Here is a 23,231-nt window from a genome sequence, read left to right as displayed (position 1 = left end):
CTGAAGTGTGAAAAAGCCTTTTAAAAAGAATGGTTCAATAAGGGCTGTTTCACATTACAATCCCCACCATAGTGATCAGTCCATGGAGGGGCCCGTCACAGAATGATCACAGAGTGACATGAAACAGGATAATTGGAAAACGGTCAAAACACGGATGTGTTTTCAAAAACCGCATGTGTTTTTTAACAGACTGCTTGAAAACGGGTTCAAAACTCCACGTGTGCCACCACCCTAATAGTCATATGAAACAATAGGTGTGAGGGCCTTGCATATGTGTTTTCACTGAAATTGTAATCGGAATGAGGGCCACATGTTTTGATTGTAAAGAATTCAAAACAGGTACAGTTTGTTGCTGATGGCAATTGTTAAGAAACAGACTTTTTTTTTTAAGAAACAGACTCTCGTCACGCCCGCACAATGTAGGCAGCTACCTCCTAATGGCACAGTTTATGATGCCATGTAATGTATTAGGAAATTGGATAAAATTCTGGACCAAGCAAGATTGCCCCTAAAAAAAATCTAAACTCTGAAGCTGCGCTCTTTCCTTACAGGCTTCATATTTACTTTTGGTATGGTCCAAGTGAGAGTCAGTAAAGGCAGAGATTCCAATATTATAGTTTTGTAATGTCTTAATACCTTTACAAAATTAAATGCTTTAGAAATCTTTTTTTATACTTGCATGTACATAGTTGTACTAGGTAGCATTTTTTTCAGTAATTACAGTCATTTGATCATTATTTCTTTAACTCTTATGGATGGCAAAAAAAAAAAAAGTGGATTGGCATTTCAGCATTTTTCCGTTGTGGTGTTCACAACGGAAAATTTTAGGTTTTTTTTTATATTGTGGCATATTCAGAGAGCCAGAAATGAGTCCTAAACACAGGCCTTACACAAATCATTCTCCCATTTCAGTTTAATAAATCTTATAACATTCTGTAGCACTTTACGAATATTGACTTTTGAATGTTTGACTTTAGCTCTACACAGCATTGCTGCACACTCCCCTCCGTACTTTGTATAACGCACCCTCACAGGATCGCAGAGCAGAATTCTGTGACGAATATTCTCTTGCAGTTCCCGCATTTGAGTTAACCATTAAAATTAAGGAAATCAACCACTAGCATTGCACAGTTGTACAACTTATATACTGTCGTCTTCATTCTGAAACCTGCCGTTATCTTCGTTTATCAGCAAACATTGCCATTGCTAAGAAAAAACGTTCATAAAAGTATTCAAATTAGGCGCTGGCTGTGTTGAACTGAATGGGTGAATTTGGTTTTGAAGGAGAAAGCTGTTCAACAAGGGTCATTCACCTGTTGATTTGATGTCTTTCACTTGTTAACTGGTTCACGACCGCCCCCCGAGTATTCACTCGGCTGCATGGAGAAGGCTCACGGGCTGAGGTCCTCTGCCCGAACGCACATGCGTTTCCAGGGAAACGCATGCGATTGTTAAGCCTTTGCTGCAGGGTATTATCACAGCGATCGCTGCTGTCAAAGCTGCCGGCAGCCTCAAAAAGATGTCGCCGCATGGGCGCCGCCATCTTGCCTAGGATCGCCGCTCCCCGTGACGTCATCAGGGAGCGGCGATCCATCTCCATGGTAGCCTCAGGGCGCGTTCACATGTTGTTCACATGCATATACAACAGCTGATGAGGTGATTTGCCTAATTACGTTACCGTTTACGTTTGTAAACATGCTATATGTGTTTCAAAAGCAATGAAAACACAGGTCAAAACGCAACGCGCGAACGTGCCCTCTGGGCGCGTTCACACGTTCTGCTAGCGCCGCGTTCATAACTCGACGCTAGCGCACAGGGGGCAGAGTTTGGGGCGATCGCATATGCGTTTCCAGAGAAATCGGGTTATTAAGCCCCGCCCACTGTGCGCTAGCGTCGCGTTATGAACGCGACGATAGCGGAGCGTGTGAACGCGCCCTCAGGGTGCGTTTATACGTTGCAGTTAAAACTGCATCGCAATCAGCTTTGAGGTGGTTTTAGGTGCAAGTTTTGTCAATTGAACAGATGAAAGACATGAACTGAACGGGTGAATTTGATTTTGAAGGGGAAACCTGTTCTCCAAATGGCATTAACCCGTTCAGTTCATGTCTCTCATCTGTTCAATTGACAAAACTGCACCTAAAACCACCTCAAAGCTGATCGTTTCGTTTTAACCCCTTCATTACAATGTGCTGATACAAAGGCTGCAGAGGGACTCTGTAGGGGTTTGCTATTAACTGCAATTAGTTTTCGGGTGGCTTTAGGTGCAGTTTTGTCAATTTCACAGGTGAAATACATGAACTGAATGGGCGAATTTGATTTTGAAGGAGAAAGCTCTTCAATAAATGTCATTCACCTGTTTATTTGATGTCTTTCACTTGTTAAAATGAGAAATGCCACCTAAAACCAGCCGATGCAGTTTTAACTGCAACATGTGACCGCACCCTAAGGGGCGCATTCACGCGTTGCGTTTTGTTCGCGTTTTCATTGCGTTTGAAACGCATTACAACAGCTGATGAGAGGTAATTTGCCTAATTACATTACCATTTACGTTTGTTAACACAATGTTAACGCACGCGTTAAATGCATGCGTTAACGTGTTGTGAACGTGTGAGTTAACATCGCATTTATAATGCGTTTTGTAAACGGAAATGTTAAGATTGATATAATTAGGCAAATCACCTTTCCTCACCTGTTGTATATGCGTTTCAAACGCAGATCAAAACGCAACGTGTGAACGTGCGCTAAAGGCTTGAGGAGACTTCCTTCAAATTTTTTAAACAGAAGACAAAGGGTGGTGGCACACATTAGCATTTTGAAGCAAGTTTTAAGGCCGTTTTTAAGCACTCCGTTAAAAAAAAGTGTGCGTTTTTTTCACTGTTTTTTGTCAATTTAGATTTTTATCCCATAAGATAATTGGGAAAAACTGTCAAAAACGGATGCATTTTCAGAAAACGCATACGTTTAACAGACTGCTTAAAAACGGGTTCAATACGCCATGTGGGCCACCACCCAAAGGATAATAAAATCTCAGACCAATATTTTGGTTAGGGACAATTATAGAGTTTTGGTCCATCTCAGCCGCAGGGCAAATACAATTTTGGAGGGTAGTCAGGGGATCATAGTGCCCCGCTTCCCTAGATTTTATCATGTTTGGACACCGAAATATAAATATCTTGGGATGGGACCATAGCACCAGGTTTGGTATCAATGCGATCCAGGGATTCACCCAGATCCAATGGTACCAGAACCCTGACCCTATGACTTCCCCTAGAGGCCGCCTTCCCACGTGGAGTTTTTAAAAGCATCCAAAATGCAAGAAAATAGCGCCTAAAGTCGCAAATGGCATTCTTTTGCCATTTTGAATAATATTTTAAAAATTCAATAAAAGGTGATCAAAAGGTCGTACAAAACTAAAAATAAAAAGCATGAAAAAGTCATTAGCACAAAAAAAGGCAAAATGAAAAAAAAATTTTTTGTAAAGGTTTTAATTTTTGTAAATGTATGAAAACCTTATAAAACCTATACAAATTTGGTATCCACGTGATCGTATTGACCCAATGAATGAAGTAGACCTGTCATTTAGGGTGCACAGTGAAAGACATAAAATCCAAGCCCACAAGAAAACATCGCAAATATGTTTTTCATAATTTTCACTGCATTAAGAATTTTTTTTCCCGCTTCCCAGTACACGACATAGAATATTCAATACCATCACTATGAAGTGCAATTTGTTACGCAGAAAACAAGCTGTCACACAGCTCTCTACATGGAAAAATAAAAGTTCTAGATTTTTTACAGGTGGGGAGTGAAAAATAAAGACGCAAAAGGGCCTGGTCCTTAAGGGGTTAATGTATGCACACCCCAAAGCTGCTACAGTACCCTCTGCTCCCGGCTGGGGAGCTAAAAGCAGGCCGGTGACGTCAAAGGTGTGTGGAGAGAGCAGGGAGTGTGCAGGAGGTACTGTTATAGAAGTGGCCGGGGATACATTAAACCATGGCTCTTTTTAGTAGCAAACATGCTTTATGCACTAAAAGAATTGAGCATGTCATGCTGGACATGTACCATCAGTCTGACTGATGGTACGTCTTTTAAGAACTATGGTCAAACCCAACTACACTTCTTAGCAGTGGATGGGTACAAGCAGCATGAGGTATAGGGGGGCTGGCTATCAGTTTTCAAGACAGCAATGAGCCTCTCACTCATGTCAATCATGCCAAGATGAGGGAAACCAGGAAGCAGTACATTAAAGGACACCTGTCATCAGGTCTGTGTCACTTGTCCTGTCACCTCTACCTGTAGGAGCAGCTCACAAGGATCCCATCCCAGCCTTTATCTAGTAAATTCATACATTAATCATTACAAAATCATCATTTCTTTATTATGTAAATGAGGCTGGTCACATGGTCAGAGGCAGTGATGTCACCCCTGTTCCCCCTCCCCTCCCCCTGCTCATGTCTGTGTGTAATGTATAGTAAAGCATTGCTAGTGTGTGCTGCATCTGCTGACATGCTGCATTCTCCTAATACACAGAGACACAGCCATCAGCTACACAAGTACCTGACATGTTCTGCTATAACATGGCTGCAGCCTGGAGCTGTTGTATCTTTCACATACACATACATGAACACACAGGCTGCCAGGGGCGTGGCCAGCAGCACCAGGAAGCACATCATTACACAGCCTCACACCATTATACAGGCTGTCAGTCAAGCACTGGGGGTGTGGCTGCACCTCCCACTCATGAATAAGGTGCACAGCTTGAATGTGCTAATGACTCTCATTGGACATTTCATAGGTCATTTGCATACAGCTTTAGGACCTCATTGCTTAGGTTTACAGGCATGTAGAGGGACAATGAAGGGATAGAGGCAATGCTCTCTAATGGCAGTTTATGAAAATACATTTAGTTTAGGGGGGTTATTTTGCCTGACGGGTTCTCTTTAAAGAGTTTGTCTGGGATTAGGGAACTTTATATAGGTCTCCATTGTGGTTTAAATATAACAGAGCCTTTATTCTTCCTCTCTCTCTCAATTCAACATGGCGCCGTCTGTATACAGAAGCTCAGCAGCAGTTACTGGCAGTGGCAGGCGATTTACGGCAATATATACAATATTTAATACAGCATATCATATGTGTGATCAGTTCCAACATTCTTCCCCTCCCCCCGGTGGGTCAACCCTTCCCCTACCTAGAACACACTTACTTATAAAAACATTAGGTATTATAAATATATAAAATTATCCCAAATTACGCAAGCCAGGACAAGAGACAACTGCCTAATTGCTGGGGCTGACTTTTCCAACTCACACAGTTTTTGAGAATGTATTTAAGCAAATCATGTGCAATTCCCATTGATAACAAAACTGAGGTTCTATTGTAGTCTAGCACTCACCACTACAACCCACCTCACTCAACAGACAACACACACACTCGCACCCTACTTGTTCCCCATTACACCGCACCACAGATGCTACTACATCAACATAAACCACTGGACTCCAGGAGAATCAGGTTTACATTTTATTTATTTTTTGTCTTTTTGTTTTATTATTTAAAACCATACACATCAATAAGTGGACTCCAAGAGCTTCATTCCCGAAACCTGCTGTACCCATTACTGCACAGTAATTGCTAACATTACCAGGTTTTGAGAATAATACTCTTTTCTGAAAAAGGGTGCCCTATGCCCCCCAGCACACTGAAGTACAGATCAGGGCGCAGGCATGGCTGTCACAAAGGTGGGGGAAGGGCACCATCATATTGGCTTTAAAACTGGTTTAACTGACAGGGTCTTTTTTTTTTCTTAAACCCTGATGAGTACGGAGCCCATTGCCACCCAAAGACCATTACAAGCTTCTTCACATGGAAGGTGGAATTGCCAGTTGGGTTCATAGATCCGGTCCAGAACGGAGTTTAATTCCCCCTTGTCTATCTAGTCAACCCAACTGAAGCCATTTGTTAATAAATACGTGCGCTTAAAAAGCCTTGATCCCGCACAGAGGAAGGGGTAGGGGGAGCGGGGCAGATGGGGGCTGTTATACGAATGGACAATACACTAAAGGGTAGGAGGACAGTAATGTTCTTACTGTTCCACACTTTCCCAGTAACAAAGACAACGCAGCTGAGATTGTGGAAGTACATGCCAAGTGACCCCAAGGAAAAGAAAAGGCCTCAAGTAAACAGTGTTGGGGTCTAGATGTGGTTTTGTCATACACAATCCCCCCCAGGCTTCAGCGACTCTCCAGGATGCGCTGCAAGATAATGAGCACCTCACACGTGTTGAGATGGGAACCACACAGCAAAATAATAAATAGGTCAATGGGGCTCAATTCAATCACTTTCTTTCTCTTTTAATAAAATTATTTCAGATAAACAAATGAAACTTGGAAAACAAATTTTGCTCAAAAAATAGTAAGGCCACCAAAAATGATAAAACGACTTGTGGTGGGTTAAGTTACGGAATTGCGGGCTAAGTAAAAATTCTTGTCCCCATTACAACCTCGGTAAATTAACGAACAACAAAAGGTGTGGGGCTTTATTAACCTAAAGGAAAAAAGGATCGCATAGCCAGGTATGCAAGTTACGTGTGCACAGTGCTCCCTCCCAGGGGCGCAGGGACAGCAGCAGGACCTTGTGTAGGTCTTTCCCACATCGGGAGCTCAGCTTGGATATTTTGTAGTGGTGGGAGGGGCCCAAATGTAAATGAGGTCATGGGCAACAAGAGGGAACTTGGAAGGACAGGGGGAGTAGAGACAAGTGGGTCAGATGAATGGCGGGTATCGCACTCAAAGCTGCGTAGTTCTATTTCAGGCAGCGTTCAAAGTAGGTGGATCCTATGTAACCGCCCCGCATGGACCGCTGCACGTTCTGTTCAAACAGGCGTCTGTTGTTCTGAAGAACTTCGGCTGCTTCTTTATTTAATGGGTCTTCAGGGTTTGGCTCCTACAAGAGAAAGCAATGATAATTAGTAAGCGAAAGGACAAGAGCGACACCTAGTGCCAGCAAAAGGCGCTGCACAATACATATGAAAATGCATGTTTGTAATTAGTGCCAGTAAAACAATACAGGTTATGAAAATATTTTTTTTTAAAGGAGTTTAGTGTTGACTAATAAAATCCAAGTAACGCTTTAGATGAGCAGACCATACGTTTGGTCATACTAGCGCATTGGCATCTAAATAACTGCGTACATCACTGCCCAACGATAGCCATGGCTAGTTGCTAGGGGCAACATTGGGTACGCTCATCTATAATCAAGACAAGATTCACTTATATGGGCAAGTAGGTCATTGGTCATGGAAGTTGGACACGTGATAGCAGGGTGGCGGATCCCACAGAACCAATATCAACGACCTGTTGGATAAGCCATCAATATTCTACTCCCAGAAAACAGTTTCTGCTCTATTATAATCCATGCTTACCAAGAAGAGATACTGTAGGCCATATATTATAGAATTTATTGTGAGTACAGGCTTCCAGTCCTCCCTGTGGAAACAGAAGGAAATTGAAAGTTTACATTTGTTTCATAGCGCAAAGAAAGAGATGGACGAGGAATATGATCGTCAGATAAGCATTTGTACAGATATTGTTCTTCTGGATTTCATTGTACACAGAAAGGAGGACATGGGTTTGTTTCCCAAAGGACCAAAACGATATCTACGGTGTATGTAATGAACTCACTTTCTAAAATGTTGCTAGATAGTGTAGTTTAGCCTAAAAATGGTGAAGTTCTGGCCAAAGAAAGGTGCGTGAGAAACAAATCTATACAGACACACACATACATAATATTATATATAGATATGCACATATATAGCATCGGCAGGGCTAAACAAAGAATCAGATACATTTTTCATGAGGTCTGTGAATCATGAAACTGAATTAATTTTGCTGGAAGGAGGACTCCTGTGTACCCAATCACTATTTGCTCCAATCCCATCATGTTAAAAGGAAACAGTCAGCAGCATTTCATCACTGCACCAACATGCAGTGGTGAAATCCTCATTTCAGCATCTCCTCTTAGAATTAAAAATGCACTTATTCACCTGCACAATTGCCTCCACGGCCACGGGACACTGAGCGAAAGAGTTACTTCTTGCATAAATGTCACATTTTGCTAGAGGGGAGGGACACATCAGATACTAATCCTCCCCCCCCCCCCCCATCTAAAATCCAGTTTATTGTGATATATTGTCACAATGGTACAGGACAGTCTGTTCTACACAGATTTTACCCATGACAGGTGCTAGAGATGTGGGGTGGGGCAGCTGAGGACCCTAGGGAGAAGGCAGAAACTATTACCACCACTGCATAGGGCAGAAATATTGTTATGCAGTAAAGAAAAGAACCTACTCAACCATTGGCTCTATAGTCATGTGACACTGCGGGGTCTGAAAGGGTTAAGCAAAGCTACTGGGTCTAATCAAGTCAGTAGGGCATTTTCCCTCACAGGGAGTTGTTTCCCCTATAACTGGTGCTCCTATAGATGCCCCAGTTACAGTGGAAAACTAAAGGGGGGGGGGGGGAATTGTAATTTCCCCAGGGATTTTTTTTTCTTTTCTTTAATAACTTTATGGGGGGGACATAAAGTTCAAAAAGCATTCAAAATTAATAAACATATACATGAATATTTGCCAATAAATAAAACCATAGTCACCCCATTGGCCTGAGACTATACATATTATATATCAAAACCACTGTCACACACTAGGACAGTAGTGGCGAACCTATGGCACGGGTGCCAGAAGTGGCACTCAAAGCCCTTTCTGTGGGTACCAAGGCCAGCACCAGAGAGGACTCCAGATATCTTCCTGCAGTCCTAGACAGCCCAGGACTTGCTGTGCACAGATATTTTAAAGTGACAGCTCTACCTGGGACTACTGGAGGAGTGGGAAGGTGTGGACAGATCTGGATTATCATTGTAGCTCCTGCTCCGGCCCTGACAATTCTTCCTGTTTATGGGACCCTGGAGGGAAGCTACAATGATCATCCAAATTTATTCTATTTTCTGCTTTATTGGTGTCCTCAGGGTGCTGATGACAGAGCAGGGAGTATAAATCACAAATTAAATTTCTGTGTTGGCCCTTTGAGATAAATAAGTGGGTCTTGGTTGTAGTTTGGGGACTCTGGTCTCTAAAAGGTTCACCATCAATGCAATAGGGAATTAATTTATAATGGTCATTTTGAGTTACTTTGAAAAAGAGAAAATATCCTATACATTACAAATATGTGTCTCATTTTGTAACTTTAACCCCTCCCCTGCCTATTAATATTGTTACCATATATACTCGAGTATAAGCCAAGTTTTTCAGCTAATTTTTTTTTTTTTGTGCTGAAAAACTCCAACTCTGCTTATACTCAAGTAAAAAATAAAAAATAAAGTCAAACCTCACCTTTCTGACACCCCCTACAGGTCCTATTTTTAGCTCTGGGAGCAACAGGTCCATGCGCGCAGGCTTCACGTGCTATGATGTCAGCAGCGGCTTAAGTCAGTGTGTACGCGTCCAGCGCACAAAGACCTGCCGCTCCTGGAACCAAGAATAGGACCTGCAGAAAGGGGACTTTTGCTTTTTTTTTTTTTTTTTTTTTTTAAGAGCCAAGCACACTGGAGGGTAGGAGCATGCCCTAGCTACGTACAGGGGGATGGACAGCTATAAACTGGGGGGCAAGGGGCTGGCACCAATGTATAAGACGGCTAAAGAAGAGCAGATACTGGGCACACCAGTATATTAAGTCTGTTGGTTTACAATCCTTCATCCTGGTGGTAGATTTCCTTTAAAGGACACCTGTCATCAGGTCTGTGTCACTTGTCCTGTCACTACTACCTATTGGAGCAGCTCACAAGGATCCATCACAGCCTTTATTTAGTTATTTCATACATTAATCATTGCAAAATCATAATTTCTTTATTATGCAAATGAGGCGGTCACATGGTCAGAGGCAGTGATGTCACTCCTGTTCCCCCTCCCCTCTCCTCCCCCTGCTCATGTCTGTGTGTAATGTATAGTAAAGCATGGCTAGTGTGTGTGCTGCATCTGCTGACATGCTGCATCCTCCTAATACACAGATATCAGCTACACAAGTACCTGACATGTTCTGCTATAACATGGCTGCCTGGAGCTGCTGCATCTTTCACATACACACACAGGCTGCAGGGGGCGTGGCCACCAGCAAGCACATGGAGCAGCTGTCAGTCAAGCACCTGGGGTGTGGCTGTACATCCCACTTATGAATAAGCTGGACAGCTTGAATATGCTAATGCTTCATTGGACATTTCACAGGTCATTTGCATAAAGCTTTAGGACCTCATTGCTTAGGTTTACAGGCATGTAGAGGGACAATGAAGGGATAGAGGCAATGCGCTCTAATGGCAGTTTATGAAAATCTATTTAGTTTAGGGGGGTTATTTTGCCTGACGGGTTCTCTTTAAGACACCAGAGAATTAGAATTAAATAACCGCTAGATATTTTCTTTGGGGTGTGGTGTGTAGTTTAAAAAAAAAAAAAATAAATAATACTTTATGGTGCATGAAAACTATTCCTTCAGAAATTAAAGGCTTTTGTTGCCTTGTGTGCATCATCTTCTGAAACGCTTGGCAAGCTGGTAAATTTTAATACAAAACTATTGTAGGGGAAAAAAAAAAAAGTCATATCATATGTTATAAAATTTGTCAAATTTTTAAATTTCAAGTCTGCTACCCCAGAGGCTGAGGAAAAGATCAATGCAAAAAGCCAAGAGCAAAGCACCAAGGACATTGACCCAATGGACTTGTATAAACGTAAATTCTGGATTTCAGAGCAATTTTCACAGTCCTGGTTTTACTATCACACATAAAAGTTATGATTTCACCAGGACAGCTACCAAACACGGTCTATAGATTTGCATACCAAAGATTTTCCTTTAAAACCCAAATAGTCTAAATAGGTGCAGGGTGAACAGCCAACACTATTATAGAGCTGGAGTGACACCGTACTGATCATAGATGCGCTGGACTGGGGTTGTCCGTTTTTATACAGTGGCTCATTCTATATGTAGCGTTGACAGTGCATTCTCACTATAATGGACCTGACATCACCGCCGAGTCCCCACATAAAAATAGATACCGAAATTATAGAGTGTTACTTTTACAAGCCTTAGGCCCATATAAATGAAAACACAATTCCAGACAGCCCCTTCAATATGTGCCAAGTCCAGGGTTAGTTCCATACCTTAGAATATTTAGGCAGACGTTACCCTCTAGATCTATGTTTGGATGATATACCATTGTCTCACACTTCACTTTCGGGGGATCGTGAGGGTAGCCTTGTCCAACCTGCAGAAAAACCATATGCTGTCAGGGTTCATAAACAACCAGAATTATAGCCCTACCTTACATATAACCATCTTTAAACTGGGATGCCAAGGAGCAGTGACACAAGCCATGTAGATAATGTAGTGGCTAACAGAGGCCATTAGTACTCTTTAATAATATGGTGGCATCTTGGGGGCCATGGACAATAGAGATTGTCAGGAACAGCATTTAGAGGGGTTATCACAAACAGCAAAGTATTAAGGCAAGTTATAGAAAGTGTTATAAAATACTCCAATTTTACTCTCCTGTCAGATCCTGCCCAAATCTATTTATGGCACACAGGGGTGTGGATTAGGAAGAAAAAAAATTGCTTTATATGTCAGTTTTATTCCTGATCTAAGGATTTAGGCTAAGGGTGAACAACATTTATCAGTCCAAGGGCCGCATTGTCTTACTACTCAACTTTAAGGGCTTGCGTAGTTTCCAGTAACCTAGATGCACCAACAACTAGAGCACAAAATGCCAACCCAGAAACCAATGACTGCGTTCAGAGCAGACTATATAACTATATAATAATACACGAGACCTCATAGCAGACAAATGCTGGAGACCCTATAGCAGACAAAAATAAAACTTTCTACTTTCCTGGCTCCACTTCTCAAATCTCCTCAGAGTCCTGTGCTGTTGTATGCGCTGGCATCAGGACCCGGAGCAGTGCAGCTGACAAGTACTTAGTCCTGGGTCCTCTCCTGCAGGCGCTTTGCTCAGAGTCCTGAGCTCAATGCATACAACCAATGCCAGGAGTTAGGACACAGAGCAGAGGGAGAGGACCCAGGAGCAGTGAGGACTTCTCAGCTACAAGCTCTGTAGTAAAGCTCCTCTGCTAAAGATTAGAGGAATTTGGTGGAGCTGAAATTGAAGTTTGGGAAATTGAGTCATAGGTTTGGCTTACTGACTCCACAGGCCTGATGGCACAACACCAATTATGTGGGCATCTTCCCCATTAAGGGCCTTATTCATTGCTTAAATGCAGAGAGGGAATCACAAAAGAAGTTGAGACATGCTACATGTCAAAATTAAAACTATTCTTAAAGAAATCCAGTGATTTTTACTGCTATTAAATATTTACAGTAAAATGTATACAGTAATATGCTCCTGTACTGGAAGGGACTCTCCATCAAGCATGAATGAACCAGACACACACTAGTGATCAAGGCACAATCACTTTGTAGTCTAATATTTTTTATCCATGGCCGCCTTCCTTCTAACATCAACTTTTATAATTATACCCTCCCCCTACACTTTCTGCTGCTCCATTACTCACGCTGAGGGAGCAGGAGATGGTCCATTTACATAAAGTTAAAGGAACATGTTTTTCCCTTATGTGCACAAGCAGTGCTCCTAATAATCATATTACTGGGATCACTTTAATGGGAGCTACCCAGTAGCAGGGACACATGATACCAGTAAACCAGACTGGTGGATTTACTGTAATACAAATTACAATGTAGAAATTGAAAGGAGCATTATAAATTAGGGCTGTTTGGATACATAAGCAACACTAAATCTCCATATAGACATGGCCATAACTTTCTGTTCCTGTACCAGACTACACAGCAGAGAGTGAAGGGGATCATGTGGCAGCCATTATACCACCACCATATTATAATGTCCCCTCTTCACATAAGATTACCAAGCTGTTTATTTCTTACCTTAAAACTGAAGACAAATTTTCCACCTTTGTAAAAACCCTTTTGGAATAAAACAGATAAGAGAAAATCAGACAAACAAAAGTGAAACAAAGATATACATCCGAGAGCAATGACGAAACTATGATGACAATACAACAGGGGCAGACTGGTAATGTGCCCACTTAGAAGTGACGTGACTGGAGTACCCTGTATGATCAGCCACAGGAGCTACAATGGGCCGTCAATGTAACACTCAGGGACAAAAAAAATAAAATATGTTGGATTGCTGATAAAATCTGCAGGCAGTTTCTTCTCAGGTACACGCACACACATGGACAAAATTGTTGATACCCCTTGTTTAATGGAAGAAAAACCCACAATGCTCACAGATATAACTTTACCATCTAACAATAGTAAAAATAGAATTTCTATGAAAATGAACAAATGAAAGGCAGACATTGCTTTTCAGCCATGCTTCAACCGAATTAAAAAAAAAAAAACCTCACGAAACAGGCATGGACAAAAATGATGGTTCCCCTAACTTAATATATTTCTTGCACGACCTTTAGAGGAATGACACGATTTCTGTAACTGTCAATAAGACTTCTGTCCCTCAGCAGGTATTTCATGAGCAGACTGCGTCAGCTGAAGGTTTTCAAAGATATTCTAGTCTGGGCATTTATATTCAATTTCATTAATCAGAGATGGATAGATATATACACACACACATTTCTTCAATTAGATGTTATTAAAAAAATTTCCTGTGGGAAGATAATTTCTCATAAATGTAGTGACATGATCCCTTAGAAACAAGATTTTATCCTTGGATACAACCACCTCTGCCGGAGGGATTGCACAAAGAAACAAAGTTTTTAGATATGAAACGTCCGGGAGCTACTGCATAACCCACAGCCGTCTTGTGGTAATGAAGGCTAAATTCTGGTGGTCCGGCAGGACTCAATAGCGCATGTCTGGCCACTGCTACCCAATTGTGAGGTGGTCGTATCTGAGAAAGCCATCTTGTTTCTAAGGAACAACATGGCCGCATTTATGAGAAATTATCTTCACAAAGGAACATTGAAGAAATGTTAACATATGGCAAATGAATAAAATTAAATGTGAATACCCAGATGAGAATACCGCTTTAATCTAGGTTGTAAGCCAGTAGCATACAACACCTTTTATAATTCATCAGCCAATCAGGCTCAATGTAATGAGGACTAGCTACAACAAGCCTGGGATGTGTCTGCCTGCTGCTGTCTATGTCCATAGAGTAAATCAGCTGATTTTCCAGACAAATCCACTGAAGGTTGCATTTTTTCAGAATATAACAGCAGGTGGGGGTCCTAGCCAAGTACTGCTCCACCTTTTCACGTGCATCAAGTATTTCCATCCTGTGAAAACACAATCTAACTTCTGCTCCCCCCTTGCCCCAACCAGAGAGAATGAAACAACCCTGGACTTACAACATTGGGTCCTTTACATCACTCACCTCATCGGGGCAGATAACTAGTTTGAAATTTAGAAGGTCATCGTGGTCTGAGAATTCTATTTCACACGTCTTCGGCAAATTCAATTCATTTATATCTAAAACACAAACAGCAATGTACATGTGATGAATAAATGCACATTATGTGGATGCACAGGTTAGGATGCCTTCACAAAGCATAAAATAGTACAAAGAGAAAAGATATCTGTGGACACCACCACTGAGTAGGGCATCTCCCAAATGACAGCCTTATTACGAGGGCTCTCTCAACTATTTAAAGGGGTTGGCCACTTTACCTCAATGTTTTTTAGTAAGGTGTGTAAGTGTGGGGTAAAAAGACAGAAGGCTTTAAGAAAGATATCAAGGAAGCGGTTCAGAACTTTTGATACATGTCTATTTGTAAATTACCCAATACCCTGCCCCTAGGATATTAAGGGCACAGTATTTTACCAATATAAATCCATTTAAAGTTCTGCACAGCATCCTTGATATCTCTCTTGAAACAACTGGTCTTTTACCTCACCAGCCAGACATCCCTTACCATAAAATGGATAATAGATGTATATTGGTAAATTACCTAATGTCCTGCCCTCCACACTAGGCAAAACATGAGGTAAAGTGGCCAACATATTTAAAGGAAACCTACCACTTTAAAATGACCCTTCTGACCCACAAATACCTTAAGCTAGCTCAGGATGAGCTGATGCCGAACCATATTTTCAATTAAACCAGAAACCGCTGTATTTGTAGAAAAATGATTTTCTTGTGGTAGTAAAATCTGTCTTCGGCGCTTCTGTAAGCGTCATGCGGCGCGCACCCTGGACCCTGCTCCGCGGTCACGCTCTCGCCAGCGCCGCTCCCGTCACTAATTTTGCAGTGCCCGAGAGCCGGTGACGTCACCGAGCTCTCGGGCACACTAGCGCATGCGCACCACCTCCTCCCGGCGCGTCGCGGCCGGATCCCATTGCGCATGCGTGAAGTCCCGAAGCCTCGCGATACTACGAGGCTTCGGGACTTCGCGCATGCGCAATGGGATCCGGCCGCGACGGGTCCGGGGTGCGCGCCGCATGACGCTTACAGAAGCGCCGAAGACAGATTTTACTACCACAAGAAAGTCATTTTTCTACAAATACAGCGGTTTCTGGTTTAATTGAAAATATGGTTCGGCATCAGCTCATCCTGAGCTAGCTTAAGGTATTTGTGGGTCAGAAGGGTCATTTTAAAGTGGTAGGTTTCCTTTAAGGGCAGGACATAACTATCTGATTGGGGAGGATCTGTCTGCTGGGACCCTGTTCTCACTAATGGACATGAGGAGCACATGCTCGGTCACTCCTTTTAATAGTATGCCAGTGACAAATAGCAAAGTACAGCGCTTGGCCATCTCAGGCCACTACAACAGACAGTAAATAAAGAGACAGGGCGTGCGTTCATCCTGCTGCTCCATCCAATAGCGAGAGCAGGGTCTTGTTCTCTGGAGAGCTAGAGGTCCTGTCATTGTAGTGGTCCCTGCAGTTGGACAGGGTCCCACAAGATTCCTTGCAATTTGTATAGTTATGATGCTTGGACTCCCAGCCCAGCCTGTGAACAGCAGCCACCATACAGACGAAGGCTACATTCACACGAACGTATGGAGGACGTATATACGGCCGACGTATATACGGCCGATATACGTCCCCCATACACTCCTATGGGCGCACGGCACCCTACGGGAGCGGTACAGTGCAGCACACGTGCGGCACCGTACCGTTCCGTACCCGGGAAAAAGATAGGACATGCCCTATCTTTTCCCGTAATACGGGGCCGTGCGCCATAGGTTGCTATGGAGAGGGGCGGGGGTGAGCTGCGCTCACCTCCTCCTCCTCCTCCTCCTCCTCCTCTCCCCGTACACTGCCGTTGCCCGCTACGGTACGGTACGGGCGGGCAACGGCAGTGTGAATATAGCCTAAGGGTGATGTCACACATGGTGTTTTGAACCTGTTTTTGATCTGTTTTTAAGCAGTCCGTTTTAAAAAAAACGAACTTTTTTGATGATTTTTAATTAAAAAAATAATTGGTAAAACCTGTCAAAAACGCATGCGTTTTTTAACGGACTGCTTAAAAGCAGACCAAAAACTGGTTCAAAACGCCATGTGTGGCATCACCCCAAGGCTCCACGTCTCCCACAGAAACCAATTAAACCAATGGTTAAAAGGGTTCTCCCGGATCACTGTTTTTTTGGGCCACAAGGGGTGTCAAAATGAGGCACCGTTCCCACTTGAAAGAGCATAAGGGAAACTAAAAACAGAAGGTTTTTAAGGAATATAAAGTTAACCATCCATTAGACTCCCTTTAATAACAGTGAAAAAAGGACACCAGCTATTCCTATTTTTCCAACTACTTAATAACGGAAGGGAAATCCGATGCTACAGAGCACAGGTGTGAACTTGCACCCATCTCACTCCAGTGCTCCAGTCCAGCGTGACGCCTCCTCTCCGTGCTAGGGCTTCCTCAACCTTCACAGGTTTCCTATGGAATGTTCTTTTCTAAATTTGTCCCACTGGCAGGAGAGACTAAATGGGGCGGGTGATGAGAAACCCCACAGAGGGATGTAAACACCAAATAGATACTTAGGGATTCTTCAGGTCATTAGACCCATGCTTGACAGCTGTAATGTGATCTATGTAATACTGAAGATTGGGGCCACCTGAATGTGGTCTTAAAGTGATTCGAAGGTTCCACCCATTCCTAAGAAGATAGAAAATAAGGGGAACCACCCCTCAGGGCGCGTTCACACGTCGCACTTTGGTTGCGTTTTCATTGCGTTTTAAAAACGCACAACAGCTGGCGAGAGGCGATTTACCCAATTACATTACTGTTAGCATTTGCGTTTACAAAACACACTGTAAACGCGATGTTAATGCATGCATTAACAAATAGTAATGGAATTCGGTAAATCAACACCGCATCCATTTTTTAACGGACTGAAAACGTATGCTTAAAATAGACTAAAAACTGAATCAAAATGCTAACGTATGGCATCACTCTTTGGGTGATGCCACACATGGGGTTTTTAATCTGTTTTTGACCCTTTACCATGCGGATCTTAATAAACAGGTTCAAAGCAGCCAAACGCACAATAAACAGTGAAAAACCGATGCGTTTTTAAACAGATCCGAGTTTTTAAAACGCTTGCGTATTTAAAAGGAATGAAAACGCTTGCTTTTTGAAACTGACCAAAAACGGGGCGTGTGGCATCACCCTTATTATCTTGTTATTATCCTGTAGTCGCTATAGTTCCGCTACGTTCTTCTTTTGCCATTATGCCCTAAACAGCACATTATTTTATTTGACTAGACAGATACAGGATAACTTAGGATCACTGCTATGAGACGGCTACACATAGGGTCCTAGCTTTTGGACCCTTACTGATCAACGTTGTAGGAAAAGCCTATAAAGAGAAAATCTCCCTACAGCAGATAAGAAGGGACATATCAGCTATTTGTGGCTGACAACCACACTGACAGTTCTCTGACAACCAACCGATAACTGGGAGGATCCAATGGTGGAACGTTCCCAAAATCTAAAGTGGAATAATAGAGTAAAGCCCACTACAGGCAAGGATTAGAAGGAGACGGCTAAAATGCTGCGCACTGCAGTGAGTGATCTATGTACACAATTCACACTGAGGAATGTGAGGGGCCGGCAGCGCGGGGCTGCTCTAGATGCCGAAATCAACAGATCAATTGTGAGTGAGCAGTCCGAGAAACAAGGTGGCCATTTGACCACTGTATAATCAATCTGCCCCGTACACATGAGTTCTGTTGGACAATCCAATCACCTAGACCTAGGATCTGCATGCAGAGATATGATAGGAGATATCAGCCATATTGGGAGGTCTTCTACCCTTCCATGACCAAAATATTTTAGGGCACCATGAGATCTCCTGTGATTGTCTTCTGTTATCAGCTACTGCTGTGACCATTAGGATGAGCTGCTAAAGGAAATAAGGTGTGTACTATTGTAATAAATTTGGGATGAACAGGCTCTGTGCCCACCCTCAAGCTATACTGGGGACCATACCCTCCCCAGTTTACACCCGCCCAAAATCGATGCCTAATGTAAGGCATCAAAGGATGCAGGAGAGTAAACCAGAGAAGGAATATATGGCACTGGGTATATGATATGTATAGGAATAGACGCTGACAACCTAACCTGACCAAAGCCACCAATCAGAGCGCATGTTTCTCTTTCCAGTGCAATGTAGGAACTCAAAGCTAATCTCTCATTGGCCAGTTTCGAGGAACAGGTGCCTAAAACTTGCTACAACTGTAGTTGTTGAGCCAATGTCACTAACCAGTTTTATTTTCACTTTTGTGGGGAGTTTCTGATTTGCAGAACCTTATTGCATGTCCCATAATAATGAAGGGCTTTATGCAGCTGGGGAACTACAGGTCCCAGCACTGAGCCGTGCGGTTCTGGGTGAGTGTGGCAGCAGCGCCCCCTGTGGCCGCCCTGGAGGGGTGCACTGCCGGGCCCCGCTCACCTTTCTGTATGCGGAGCTGTGCGGCAGACGCCTTCTTGCTGCTGCCCTTAGTGCCGCCGGCAGATTCCTCCTCCTTCTTCTGCTGCTTCAGGGAGAAGAGTTTGATCATGATGCTGGCTTCCCCCGCGGGCCTCTCTGTGTCTCTCACCCGCTCCCTCCGGCTCTCCCTGTGTCCCGCACCGGGGGCAGCTCCCGGCCTCCCTCCGTCTCTTCTTCCCCTGCCTTACGTACAGGCCAGGCCGCAGCCGATGTCCCGCCGCAGTGTCTGCTACGTACGAGGCCGGAGCGCAGCGAACACTAGGCCGGCTCTACCCTGAGCCCGGCAGCGGAAACACTGTGCTCTGCGGGCGCTTCACTCTGCCTGCTCCTACTGCGCAGCTTCGGAAACTCTCGTCCCGGCACTCGGCAACTTCCGGAAACAGAAGCCCTGGCCTTCGGAAACGCTTGGAAGTCCGCCCGAACGACTTCGTGTGCTCTCCCCTCGGCAAACTCCGGAGACGTTGACCAGAGCTCGGGAGAGCAGTCCCGTCAAAAAGCATACGGGGCACGGAAATGACGCGGCGCGTGTGCACGTGATTGGACGTCTGTAGTCGGCGCGGAACTGACAGCTGCCATTGAGGGACACTGTTAAGCAGAGAACTGCTGTACAGCATGATTAACAAGTGCATTTTCCTGCCTTCCTGCTGGAAGCAGCACTGTTCCCATGAGAAACCAAACAGCAATGATTGAGGAACAACAGTAATAACACATTTACACGTTCAGGATTTGTAAGCCAAAACCAGATGATTGTATATTTGCCCGAGAGGGTTGAAATTGGGCAAAATTTGTGGCTTTTTGGGGGATCGGTAATGTAATGGGAAGTGCAAACTCACAGCCATGTTCAGTGCAGGAAGGTCCCATCTGATACCTGCATCAGGAGTTTCCATTAGACCAGTCATGGCCATTGTATGGCCCAAGGGTGACATCCGGCCCTCTAGGATGCGGTCACACATTGCGTTGTAACACGGAAGCAAAGTGCACGGGGCGTGCCACTGCCCGATGACATTCAAACAACACAGGACATTGGTTACTGATTGCATGCGTTTCCACAGAAACATGTGATTGGGCTGTGGAACGCACCCGCTTCTAAACAGAATAATAGCGCAATGTGAATTCTTTCTGACCGGCCCCTGAGAGATTGTTCAAAAATTTGAGCTCCCCTCCCCAACATTAAATAAAGATTCAATTAGGACCTCCATATTTTTATTGAGTCAGTAATGTAATGTTATTTTTTTTCCACAGTTTTTTAACCCCTAGGCGCACCTGGACGTTATAGTATGTCCTGCGGCTAGATACTTAGTGCACCGGGACATTGTATAACATCCTGCTTCTGGCACCGGCTCATGAACGGAGGCGGCACCAGAAGCAGCGGCTGTCAGCTGTCTATCACTCCAATCGCGGGTGTTAACCACTTAATCTTACAAGAGTAAAGCTCATATAGAACATGGGGCACCGAAGCGCCATTACCTCATGTGCTGTTGTCTATCCATATGTTGTACCCCACTGATCGGTAATAAAGACTAGCCCTTTATTGGACAGCACCGGTGTGGTCTTTTGGAGTGCCGCTTTTTCCCGTTTTGGGTTTTTTTGGCATTATTTAGGCTTCTTGCAGTCAATTAGAAGTTGAGCAGGTCCATCTAAATATTAGTTTTGGTGATTTTCCCAAAAATTTTAAAAATGGCACCTTCTGAGCCTCATAACATTCTAGTAAAATATGTGGAATCTTAAAAATCCATGGCAACATAAAGCAGACATTCGGGAAATGTAAGTTATGAATTTATTTGGGTGCTATGACTATCTGCATAACAAAACACAAAAGATGTCATCCAAATTTTTAAACTGATTTAAAGTCCAAAGTGTCATGAGAAAATAATCTCAAAATCCCCTGGATATCTTATATTGTTCCAAAGCTATAAGCACTTATAGTGACACAGGGCAGATTTGAAAAATGGGACCTCGTCCTAAAGGCCAAAAGAGGCTGAGTCCCGTAGGGGTTAATGTAAGGGTAGGTTATATACTGTATATAGGTATTGGGTAGAATTGAGTTAAGTGTATTACTCCAGCCCTTGAAAAGCATTCCAATTTCTCATGTGGCCCCGCGGGAAAATTAATTGCCCACCCTGCATTACACTCTCTATTTTAAGGATTTTTCACACTGGTGTTTTTCTCCTCCTACTGAGTACGACACGTACTGCTTTGGCTCAGTTCAGAAACAGGGGGCCGCAGCCCGATTTAATATGCGTCCTATTGAAACGCATGCGATCAGTAACCAGCACCAGGTGTCTTGCATATCATTAGAGAGATGTTTTTGGGCTAGTGATGGAGAGAAGGTCATGTGCAAAAAATCTTACCTTGTAAGTATCATGTATTGTTTTAAGGCCTTGAATGTCGGGGTTAGTTCTAATTGCCATGGGAGGGGTTCCATAGCCAGAGCAAAAAGTGCAGGTGACAAATCCGCTACATTTTTTGAGAAATTTGTCATTTTCAACATTTGAAATGATCTGCTTTTGATATGGATAGTTTTAGAACCCAAATTAGTTACTTACTAACATTTCCCATATCTCAAATTTATGTTTTCATCATTTTTTAAGTCTTTTTATTCTTATATGACAGCTTACAAATAGATTAAACCAAATACATGTCCTCTCCTAGACATATTTAACAGATTATACTCAATACCATCACGATCCCTAAGGCTGCACCTAACAAAACAAACCACTAGATGGCGGCTGAGTACTACAAGTATATCACTTTATTAATGTATTAAAAACACAATAATTCTTCTCAATTTTGAATGAACAAATATATCTATGCCAAATGTGAGTAGATGGCAACAGGAGGGAGGTACAAAGACAAGAAAAAAAGGAAAAGATTAAAAACGTGCAGGCGGGCAGCAGGTCTCTATCTCTAAATGTAAAAGGACTGTTATATATTGCACTATACGAGGTCTAAAGAGATGTACTGCTGGCATGCATACATAATGCTAAGCATGATTATAGGTGTCTGCAGTGCCCTATCAAAAATGATAACGCCCTCTGGCAAAAAATGATAAAGCAATGGAGACCAATATTTTACCTATTTTCTCAATGGTTATCGTGAGCAGACAAGAAGCGTATCAACCTCTAGAGATGACCTGATGCCCGAGACCACCTCGACACGCGTCTCGCTACAAGCTTCATCAGGAGGAGTGAATAGAGCAGAGTGTATATTTTTTTCCCAAAATGTCTACATTGGAATTTTTCATTCATTGTCTGCATTGATTCGAAATCTGGGGATTAATTTGTCTGACTGGGGTGAAGTACCAATATGAAAGTATTTTAAAATTAAGTTCTTGAAGTTTACAGGATGAGGACAAGACATGTGTCAGGGTGAACACTGTAGACCATTGTTCAAGTGAAAGCTCTTTACCAAGAGCTGTCTCCCAAGCCATAGCGTAAGGGCTTATTCACATGGCCGTCTGCAGGGACGTACATGCATGTACGTCCCCATAGACAGAAATAGCGGCACAGCCAGGATACGAGGCCACACATGTGTGCCACCGATCCGTGCCGCACACCGCAAAAAGGGTGTGCGGCCGTGTGCCACTATTCTCTATGGAGGGAGGAAGGGTCACCTCCTCCTCCTCTCCAGCACACAGCGGTATGTACGCACAGCGGGCATACCACGTGTGAATGTCCCCTACGGTTTGGAGTCTCTCGTCTCCTTTGCCAACAATAAGCCATATAGAAGTGAGATGGTGTGGGTAGAAGGGTCTTTAGTAAAACAAAGCTCTTCAAATGTGGTGAGAGTAGTTGTGAGTGTTGATATGGAAGCAAAAAAGGAAATAAAGTGACACAATTGCAGGTATCTAAACCAAGTACCACAGAGGGTTCCAGTGCCTATGCCCACTAGGGTGCGAATTCCATTTTTATTCACTACATCCCTAACTCTGGGAAGTACGTTATCATCTAGACCAGGGGTCAGGAACCTTTTTGACTGAGGGAGCCATGAACACCACATATTTTAAAATGTTATTCCTTAAGAGCCCTACAATATGCACATGCCCCCAGTAAATAGGTATCCACAGGAAATGCCCCCAAGTAGATAGGTAGCCACACCACATGCCCCCAAGTAGATAGGTAGCCACACCACATGCCCCCAAGTAGATAGGTAGCCACACCACATGCCCCCAAGTAGATAGGTAGCCACACCACATGCCCCCCCC

General features: G+C 43.3%; 1 protein-coding gene across 1 annotated transcript; it reads right to left on the bottom strand.

Moving 5' to 3' along the window:
- Positions 1-5,760: 5,760 nt before the first annotated feature.
- Positions 5,761-19,564, bottom strand: UBE2M (ubiquitin conjugating enzyme E2 M). The gene is made up of 6 exons (XM_072156339.1): positions 18,989-19,564; positions 14,470-14,564; positions 12,999-13,037; positions 11,204-11,307; positions 7,421-7,484; positions 5,761-6,942 (listed from the first exon to the last, which is right to left on the bottom strand). Exons 1-6 carry the CDS (start codon positions 19,095-19,097, stop codon positions 6,802-6,804), a joined length of 552 nt encoding a protein of 183 aa, XP_072012440.1. The 5' UTR covers positions 19,098-19,564; the 3' UTR covers positions 5,761-6,801.
- Between the last annotated feature and the right edge of the window lie 3,667 nt (positions 19,565-23,231).

The sequence above is a fragment of the Engystomops pustulosus genome, chromosome 6 (genome assembly GCF_040894005.1).
Source record: "Engystomops pustulosus chromosome 6, aEngPut4.maternal, whole genome shotgun sequence".
Lineage (NCBI taxonomy): Eukaryota > Metazoa > Chordata > Amphibia > Anura > Leptodactylidae > Engystomops > Engystomops pustulosus.
The sequence above is the reverse complement of the archived record's forward strand: the minus strand, read 5'-3'. Positions and strand labels throughout refer to the sequence as shown.